Genomic DNA, 9,798 nt, shown 5'->3' with positions numbered 1-9,798 from the left:
AGAACCAAGTTAAGCTGACCTAAAATCATTTTTGATAATGGAGCATGTGAAGCTACAAAAGGTTCATCAAGATATTTCTTTTGTTTGGGGCTTTGTTATAATTTCTTAGATAAGAATGAAGCAATATGGCAAAGGCAATGTATATTGCAGTTGAATTGGCATGTTGAGAAGTAGTATAGCTTCATAGGTTACTTGCAGGTTTTAATCAAGTGTAGGTGATGACCATGATGAAAGACATGGTGTAGAAGGGAGAAGTGAAACTTGATTATATTTCCATTGATGAGCAGATAGCCAATATGATATCGAAGCCTCATGTTAGAGAGAAGTTTGTATACTTCTTAGAGAAGTTTGGTTTTGTGGAGAATGGTTCTCTAATTGAGAGGGAGTAATGATTGCATAAAGGATATGGTTTCTCCCTATCTCATGTACTCTGGACAGAATTAGGGATGTTATCCCTATGTTAGGTACATTGACCAGAATTAGGGAGAATGGTTTGAAATATTAGATAGAAACATGGAATGAAATTCTTCCTGTGTCATGTACTCTAATCAAAATTAGGGATGTTATCCTGATATCAAGTACATTGACCTGAATTAGGAAGAATGGTCTAGTGGAATAACATTTTACTGTGTCATTTTACAGTGATCTAATTAAGGTTGTAGTCCTTGTGTCACTATGACTTGTATAGGAAATGGTCTCGCAAAGGACAATCATTCTCCCTGTTTCATTGTATAGTGACCTGATTAGGGATGTTTTCCTTGTGACACTTAGAATTGGATTAGGGAGAATGGTCCTAGAAGCTATACCCTCCTAGAATCATGCTCATATATCTTTCAAGAGTGCGCGTGTTTATCGTTGATGAGGCCTTTAGTGTTTCACCTAGACCATGTATATAGTTTTTTGATGGTGTGTTGTGATTATGTATGATTGGTGTTGGTGATTATGATATTGATGATGATGTTGCCAATATACCATATGTCACAATTGTTGACATGATTATGCTACTTGGATGTTATGTATCATGTGTCACAATTTCCAACTTGATTATGGTAATCGGATTTGTTTTAACCTTTTCTTAGATAAATTTATCAATATGAGAACACATTAATAGTCATTATGAATACCTCCCTAGCTAAGAGGGGGTGCTGAATTTTGTAGTTATGGTCGATCTTCATAATCTACACATTTTGTAGTTGTAATGATTTTGTGTCAAAAGAAAAGAAATATATATTTAGCATGTTCTTCATGCTTGTGATAAAATAAAATTTTATTTATTTTTTTGTCAGAAGAATAATGTGAAGGGCATGTTCTTCATGGCCTTTGTAAAAGAAAAAAATCGAATATTTCTGACTCCATATTAGGTATATCGTCCCCCTCCTAGTCAAGTCATCCTCTCCAAATATACAAGTTGGCTCGGTTAAGGGAATCACCCATTCAGATGGAAAGATAACTATATATATGTAACTTTACCTCCTCTTCAAGAGTATTTCGAACATTATATTTATATTGAGTTATGATCTCATGTGGAAGGGCATAAGATGAATTTGAGGTAACCTATGAGATTTTGAGGCAGCATATGAAAGCTTGAGGCATGATAAATTGAAGGATGAATTGAAGTTATAAAGTTTGAGGCATGATAAAGTACACGAGGATAGGATATAAAGGTGAAAATCAAATCATCCTCCCTGTTTTGCATGAAAATTGAGGCTTGGTAAAGAGTAAGAGGATGATAAAATTTGTCTTCATCAATATATTCAAACCAAAGTGACTTTTTATCCTTAGAAAAAGTTTTACCAGAGGGATAGAGAGTAAGTTTCATGGTGGAATTTCCATGAGAAATGGTCATATCCCTAGACATTCAACTAATGTATGCATCAACAATACCCATCCATGGCCTTCCTAAAATCAACGGATATCCCCCAATATTATCCTTATGTATTAATACCATAAATCAACTAGATATTGCCATAAATCTATAGAAATAACTATATCCTCTATGACTCCTTTTGGCTTTACAATAGAACCATCTGCTAGTTCAAATATAGTTGGGTTTGGACATAATGTGGATAATTGGAGGTTTTCCATTGTCTCTCACCATAACATTGTTAGATTCCCCTATATCTATCAAATTGTTAGGCATGGGACTATTATTAATATTAATTCTTATGAATAGACTACCAAGGTTTGTATATTTGGCTATTAAATTTTTTCCGAACATTATGTCTCCCAATTTTCCTATCTCTTAGATATTCTTGGGGTCCTCTTTCTTTCCTAGATTCCTACGACAGATCTCTCTGACAACCTTAGCATAAATAGGAACATCTTATTGCAATTGGAGTAATGAAATATTAATAAACACATTTCTAATTTCCCCTGGAAAATAAATTTATTATTGTTAAGGAAGTTTATCTAAACATAACCTTTCTGGATATGGGAGAATTGACTCAATTTCTTATGTAGGTTCATGGAAACAAGATTTAGTAATTAAATTATCTATTCTTAAAAGTTCTTCCTTATCATCTTATTATTGAATTACTAGGGTGAATTGATCATGGGTCACCTTTCCTGCTCGTAAATGAATATCCTGCCAATCCATTGGGGAAAAGACTTAAGTGTGAATTGTGGTATTTCACAATTGTAGGTAGGTTTTACTACTTTATTATTTTGGTTAGGTATGGGTTTAGTAGGTACTTGTGGTCTTTGAGATGGCTAGTTAGATGGTAACTAAAGTTTTGTGGAAATGTTTGAGGATGACAATATTGAGGGACCTATAGTGACATATTTCCAAAAGAAAAAGGACCCACCCAACCACATGGCCAAGTCTGGTTTTTTGGTTAGATAGATTAGTATGGATATGGTGTTGGGAAGCACCACCCTAGGAATGAATTTCGTTGTGGAGAAAAATACTAGGAAGTAATTAGTGTTGAACTAAATGTGTTGGATGGACAAGTTTGCTTCTGAGTTAGAAATCAAATTTGCTTGGTCTCCTCATTAGCTCCTTGAAATATTTTCGTAATTCATAGTAGAGACGGGAAATTTTCAGTCACATGTTTTTCCTGATATATGTTGCAAGTTTCAACACCATATAGGGGAATTCTCAAAGAGGGTGTTTCTTTTGACATTTGGAACAAAATATTTCTAATGCTAGCTCAACTTCCTCCCAATTAATGTTTGGTCACCTCAGTCCCTAGTTATATCGTAGTTCTAAGGATGGTATTATGAGAATGTCTCCCATACTTGGAGCTTCGTTGAGAATGAAATATACATAACTCACAAATATACTGATATGTTAATTTGGAGGTAAATCCACTCCCATTAGGTTCAATGTATCAATAAAGTCTCGCCATATTCCTTTCAGAAAAAGAATATGCAAAGTGTTATTATCAAAAGTAATTTTTTTTGTTCTCTATAGATTGTATTGAAACCTTTCCACATAATCTTCCAAGATTTCATAATCCCTATGAGACATTTTAAGGATGTATTCTTCAATGTCCCAAAATTTACAATATTCTTGACATTTATTTAAAAAAATATTTTTCATTTCATCCCAAGTTGAGATGGAGTTACCCCAAGCCCCAAAAACCAACAAGAGTTGTGTCCTTTATAGAAGTTGGAGATAGTTTTAAATTTTATGCATCTGTATAATAATCATAATTATGAAGAAAGATATAAAATACAAAGAAAAAAATACTTGGGTCTTCACTTGGGAGACCAAAAAAGTTAATAACGATAGAGGGAGGGATATTTTTCGTAAGAACCATTCCATTGTGTTCTTAGATATGGAATTCGAATATAATAGGTTTCTTTTATCTAGTTTCTTTATCATCCCCAATTCCTACAAATGATATAGGTTTACTCAATTGTTCATGCTCTAGATCCTCATTTTAACCTTCAAAATTCCCAAGTCGCCTCGTCACTTCTACTTCTTCTTCCATTATCGATCATTTTTCCTTACAATGTTTTAATATGGTACTATAATGGTATTTTGGTTGAGGTTCCAATGGGGTGCCTCTCTCATATATACCTTCCAGTATTTTAATGTGGGTGGCTCCTACTATACCACAAAGTGTTTTTGAAAATTTATGTTTACTATTTTAATGCATCTATGATTCCCTAATATGCAAGATAAGATGGGCATAGGTCACTAAAAGGGTTATTCATTAGTTCCCTTTGGTTGCTTCTAGTCTTGGTATCTTTTCTTACCCTAACTAAAGAATGAATCCTAATTATCTTGAGTTCCTCCTCAACAATGGCATCAAAAATGATAGTGTGGTTATAAGTCTCTGATTTCAATGGAGATTCAAGGTACACTATTTGTTTTTTTTAAGCTAAGGTTTGTAAACTCGTGAGCTACTTCATGCAATATACACAAGAAGTAGGTTCGTCACTTATCCTAATTGATTTAGGCTATTAAATCAAGGAAAGAAAACCTATGGGACATAGTCCTAGATGGGGAATAATCCTCAAAATTTCCCAATGCTTAGCTAAATGGTACCTCACACACCTGAGGCTCTTTCCTTGGGTTCCTAGCTCTGTGTCACTGGCTAGGCCTAATTTAGGAAATTTAGTAGCTTACTAATCTGCAGTAGCTACATCCCATAGTTTGGCAATAGCTTGAACCTATAGTGGTCATCTATAGGTGTCACTCTCCAACAATAAACTTTAATGGAATGGATACTAAAACTATTTTTTCTATGACTCATGAAAATAAAAGAAAAAAAATACTTATGATAAACTCCTATGCTAGCATTTATTATAACAAGTTAGATTTTAGAATTTAAACACACGGAAAAAAGAATTAAAATAGAGCTAAGTTATGTGAACATAAACAAATAATTGCATGAGTCATTAAACTAATATTACCCAAATGAAAGAAAAAAACTAAAAGCACAAAGCCTTAACTTGAGTGGGCCCTTCTTGAATGTATGCATATGCTTCTGATTTTGAAATAATGCCAACATAGGATTTCAATGTAATCTTAATTCATACACAGGGGATGGCTCCAAGAAAATTACAAAAAATATACAAACCTGTATTATCAAGCACAAATTGGTAACTACTACTTCATACATACATACATACATATTGAGGGGATTTTTAATTGAAACATATCAAGATTTCTCCACCTCTATGGATGAGTTGATTTACAAAATAAGGCAATGGTCAATTCTTTTGTTATAGTAAAGATGGGAAGGCAGTTAAACATATTCAAGCTACCACAAGAGATGATGCTCCTTGTGAACAACATTTTAATTGCATTGGGTATGTGATCTTGTGTCATAGCCACAAGTGTTGCATGATAAGACATAGAGGAATCTCCAATTTTCTCATGCATTTAACCATGTTTCCTTCCTCAAATCAACTCCAAGATTCTTATGTCTAGTCATGGGGGCTTCACTAAGGGAGAAATACCATACCACGTGGGTTCATATTGGGGGATATATATTGAGGAAAAAATGACATAATATATTGGGGGATATATATGGGGTAAAGGGTTTTTATATTGGAAGGTATAAAAAATGGAGCTCAAAGTTAATGAAAAAATATAAAGGGGTACAAAAAATGTTAATGAAAAAATGGATACCTAGAATATCTAGTGGAAGTAGGGGTTTTTTAAATTGGGAAGGTGGATTGTTTTTGTATTGGTATGTGGTTAAATAATGTGATTTTTAGGGGTATTTTCCAATATGTAGTCAAATTAGCGGTATTGTTTAATATGCCACGAACGCACGTGATAGGTGATAGGTTCATTGAGTGAATCCCCCGTGTGTCTAGTCAAGGTGCCCTGTAACCATAAAATTTCTTTGCAATAGTCTAATGAAATTTTTATTGTCAAGTTTCCCTATTGGCCTTGAATAGTGGCACCTATATACCTGAGAAGTTCCAATGAGGTATCTCTAATTGAAGGGGAAACATAGGTTCATTATTTCCAAAACAAGAGGCCTCTTGTATCAAGTTGCAAACTTCCAACAGACTCACTTACCACATGTATTTACATTTTATATTAATAATAGCATGCATTGTAACTATATACCTATGGCTAAAAGGTCGTTTTTTACCATAGTTAGCCCATTTTATTACATACATCATAATCATTCATAGTTGTCTATAACACCTAGACTTATAACTTCTCTTAAAGCACACCTTAATTCTAATCTAAACAAGAGAGGCTGCTAAGCAGCAAGTCCCTGCCAAAACGCTATGTTCAAAAAAGCCATGAAAGTGTTTGATGACAGAAAACATTGAGAAACACTGAAGACTCTATGAAAGAGTTTTCAGTGTTTCTCAATGTTTTCTGTCATGGTATCAGAGCCGAAGGCACGCATGGTCACTCGTCTTTCCAAGCTTGTGTATGAGGGCATTGTGAGCACAAGTTTGTATCCCCTGCTCGCAGCAATATAAGACAACGCAATTCCCATATTTCCAGATGTTGGCTCAACCAATACACTCTTCTCTGGCGAAATGAGTCCTTTCTCCTCAGCGTCCAGAATCATGGCATATCCAACCCTGTCCTTGACACTGCAACAAGGTTGCATCATTTCCAGTTTGGCCACTACGTTAGCCACATAGCCCTCGGTTACTTTGCTCAGATGTACCATGGGGGTTCTTGCTATCAACTGAGACACATCCTTCTTCAAGTTAAGGCCAGTTAGCCTGTCCTTCAAGTTGGTGTTGAGTTCTGTTGCAGAAGCAAAAGCAGAAGCAACAGCATCAGTTTTTGTGACATAGTTTCTGCAAAACATACTGCTTAATGTGACTTTTATGGCTGCATTCATGCTGGTCTTCATCTTTTCCACTCTGAATCTTGTTGCCATACCTGTAACACCCATTTCTGATCCTGCACTGCACTAATCTGGAATGAACGCAGCCATGAAAGTCACATTAAGCAGTATGTGCAGTGCAGTGCAGGATCAGAAATGGGTGTTACAGGTATGGCAGCAAGATATCAAACCCAAAGCAATATAGAACAAACCGAGTTTGGAGCTTTCAGCTTACACGTAGGTTTTACGGTGAGAATCACACTTTCTCCTATCTTCATTGTTTTGACTGCCTTCGCAATAACAGGACAAAAGTGTCCTGCTTCATTGTTTTGACTGCGTTCCCAATAACAGGACAAAAGTGTCCTGTAGATCAGGAATGTGACATAAAGCCCATCTGCTATTGGGAAAATCTACAATTCTTTCAACACATTAATAAAGAAAAACGCAACTCCATGATCAAAATATGAGCATAATATTGGTGTCGACTCTCACCCAGTTTTCCACACTTACTCCCTTCTACAGCTCCCACCTCTACTCCACCTCAGGCTAGTGCTCCCAGCCCTTCTTGTAAATACCTGCTACGCCTTCCTATCCAGCCTTTTCATTCCCTCACCCCACTGCTCTCAACAGGCACCAAGCGAAGATACACAAACAATTCTCCACCGTTTCAAAAAGCCAGTCTTCTTGGAGAGGCAAGAGCCATAAGCCAGACGCTGATAGCCAGGAGGTGGGTTATGCTTGCCTAGAAAGTGATTGATTGAAGCATGGCCAATTCCTCTCGGTCAACCTGGACAGTCACTAGCAGCAAAGGAAGCATCTGAGCCGGCTCGAGTGTAATCGCCAATTTGCGAAGGTATATCATTCTGTCAAATTATATTATTTATAAATAAGGTTATCCAAATCTGGAAGTTAATCAATGGAAAGCATTAAGGATGAATACTACAAGAAAAACAAAAGAAGAAAACATGTGTACCAACTTCAGACTCGTCGGTGATCATGCCTTGATTGCATGCAACCCACGTTGCAATAAGATTATGAAACTGAGACATGTACATTTCATTATGCCTTGAAAAACGTAGATGGAATCACCCCTCCCTTAAGGACCGCCTTACTATTGTAACGCCATCACAGCAACAAAGCAGATAGGTTCAAAGCCTGGAACGCAAACAGTTACCCAGAAAAGAAATAGATAAACATTCCCTTTCAGCCATGCTGCAGAATCATTACCAGATTTCTCCTTGGTAAAAATAGGTTCATAGACTGAAGTTGTGATACCATCATCATATTTTACAAAGAAACATAATCCTTCCCTTTGGTCCAAAATGCCATTGTCTTTAATGGGCTCAGATGGGCCCTTTGCTATATCATATTTATGGCTATCCTGGTCAAACTTGCAGAAGAAACCCTTATCAGAAAACTTACAGGGCTGCTGAGGGTACTCATCATCTGTCCCTTGTTTCTCATGGCAATTACTGCAACTTGAGGTATGGGACATCTGCAATAGGTCCCACTGGAAAATGACGGGGAACTAGACCATCATGTACAAACATATATGCCATGCCAAAGATAGTGATCCCCAGGCCTTGCAAAGCAAATAATCCACACATTTTCCTGACAAAATTGACACTGATTTAAAAAACAAAATAAGAAGAATTTTAATATAGGTTAGGTTGGGGAAATTGATATCAGAACTTACAGCACCAAAGCATAGTGCTGGTACAAAGCCTTTGTTGAAAAATCCATAAGATAAAGGGGAAATGGCAGGGACAACATTAATAATAGCAAACATGTCATTCATCTCAAAGGGACCTTCTCTTAGTCTGTGATCCAACTGCCACAAATCCATGTTAACAGGGCAGTTCAAATAATAACTTTTAATCAATCAATTGGAGATGTTCAGGGATAAATATTTAGGGAGTTGAACACAAGAATTAATTTTTCCCATAAAACTAAGCTATGTTAAATTTATAATAAATAAGTGCACTGTTAAAACACTCCTTACTTATTAAATTAACTATACAACAATATTACTCAGAACAAACATCTTGAATGAATTATATACCATATAAAGCTCTACAATAAATCATTTCATATCAATATGATTGTCAGAGATAGTTTGATCTTAGAAGTTCAAACATAATAATGTATGGTTAACATAAGAAAACATGTACCTCATGCATACTCGATAAAGAGGAATGCGAAAGAGCTCGATGTGCCCAACGAGCGCATGCCTCCATTCCAATCTGCAATAGAATTTTATCATTTCTTTGAATAAGATCACTTGACCTAACTGTGTATTATATCTGATCGGAAAAATTCTATTTTTTCTTCCAATGTACTCAGTCTTACCGTTGCTCCAACAACTAGAGAAAATATGCCAAACATCTCTGCGAAAGGAACCTCTCCACCATGGAGGAAAACAATGAGAAATTCAATTATTATCAATGAATATTTCTCAATTGTAATAATCATTGGAGCTGTGAGACCTTATCAAAAGCGTGAGATAAATAATTATTTAAGTTAGGAGACCCTACAAAACTTTTGGAATGATAGAGATATGAATTCAGTGAGGATTGTTGGTCAACAAAGATATATTTTTTAATTCAATTTATGAAGCACACAGATGGACATATTGCAGAAAGAGATATATGCATTCAATTAGTAGGCCGGGATTGATCTTAGAATTATTTTTAACTTAGTTTATAAAGATTAGATTGTAGCGACAATGCAAAATATTATTCGTGCAAATCTTGAAAAATGCAAAATATTATTTCTCCAAATCTTGAAAAATGTTAATAAACAAATGTTAAGAAATTAGAAACTTATGAATTCACTTATAACATAAGAAGACACCGTACAAAAAAAAGATGTTAAGAAATTAGAAACTTATGAAGTCACTTAGAAAATAAGAAGACACCGTAAAAAAACAAAAAAGGACACATGGAAAAGCACACCATCCCTGCGACCACTTGTCCAAAAAGCGACATGGAAAAACACACCATCCCTGCGACCACTTGTGCAGGCAGACATGCTCTTT

The 9,798-nt window shown here is 35.5% G+C and overlaps 1 protein-coding gene and 1 pseudogene across 1 annotated transcript; both read right to left on the bottom strand.

The window, feature by feature from the left end:
- Positions 1 to 6,275: 6,275 nt before the first annotated feature.
- LOC149161510 (cysteine synthase, chloroplastic/chromoplastic pseudogene) lies at positions 6,276 to 6,830 on the bottom strand (annotated as a pseudogene).
- Positions 6,831 to 8,230: 1,400 nt separating this feature from the next.
- LOC149161509 (beta-carotene hydroxylase 2, chloroplastic-like) lies at positions 8,231 to 9,233 on the bottom strand. The gene is made up of 4 exons (XM_089434903.1): positions 9,111 to 9,233; positions 8,933 to 9,004; positions 8,454 to 8,592; positions 8,231 to 8,343 (listed from the first exon to the last, which is right to left on the bottom strand). The coding sequence occupies exons 1-4, from the start codon at positions 9,231 to 9,233 to the stop codon at positions 8,231 to 8,233; spliced, it is 447 nt and encodes a 148-aa protein (XP_089291029.1).
- Positions 9,234 to 9,798: the final 565 nt, after the last annotated feature.

Source organism: Pinus tabuliformis, chromosome 5_2, assembly GCF_031772625.1.
Source record: "Pinus tabuliformis cultivar Carrire ecotype Pingquan chromosome 5_2, CPIR1, whole genome shotgun sequence".
Taxonomy (NCBI): domain Eukaryota; kingdom Viridiplantae; phylum Streptophyta; class Pinopsida; order Pinales; family Pinaceae; genus Pinus; species Pinus tabuliformis.
Note: the sequence above shows the minus strand (reverse complement) of the source record. Positions and strands in the feature narration are given on the sequence as shown.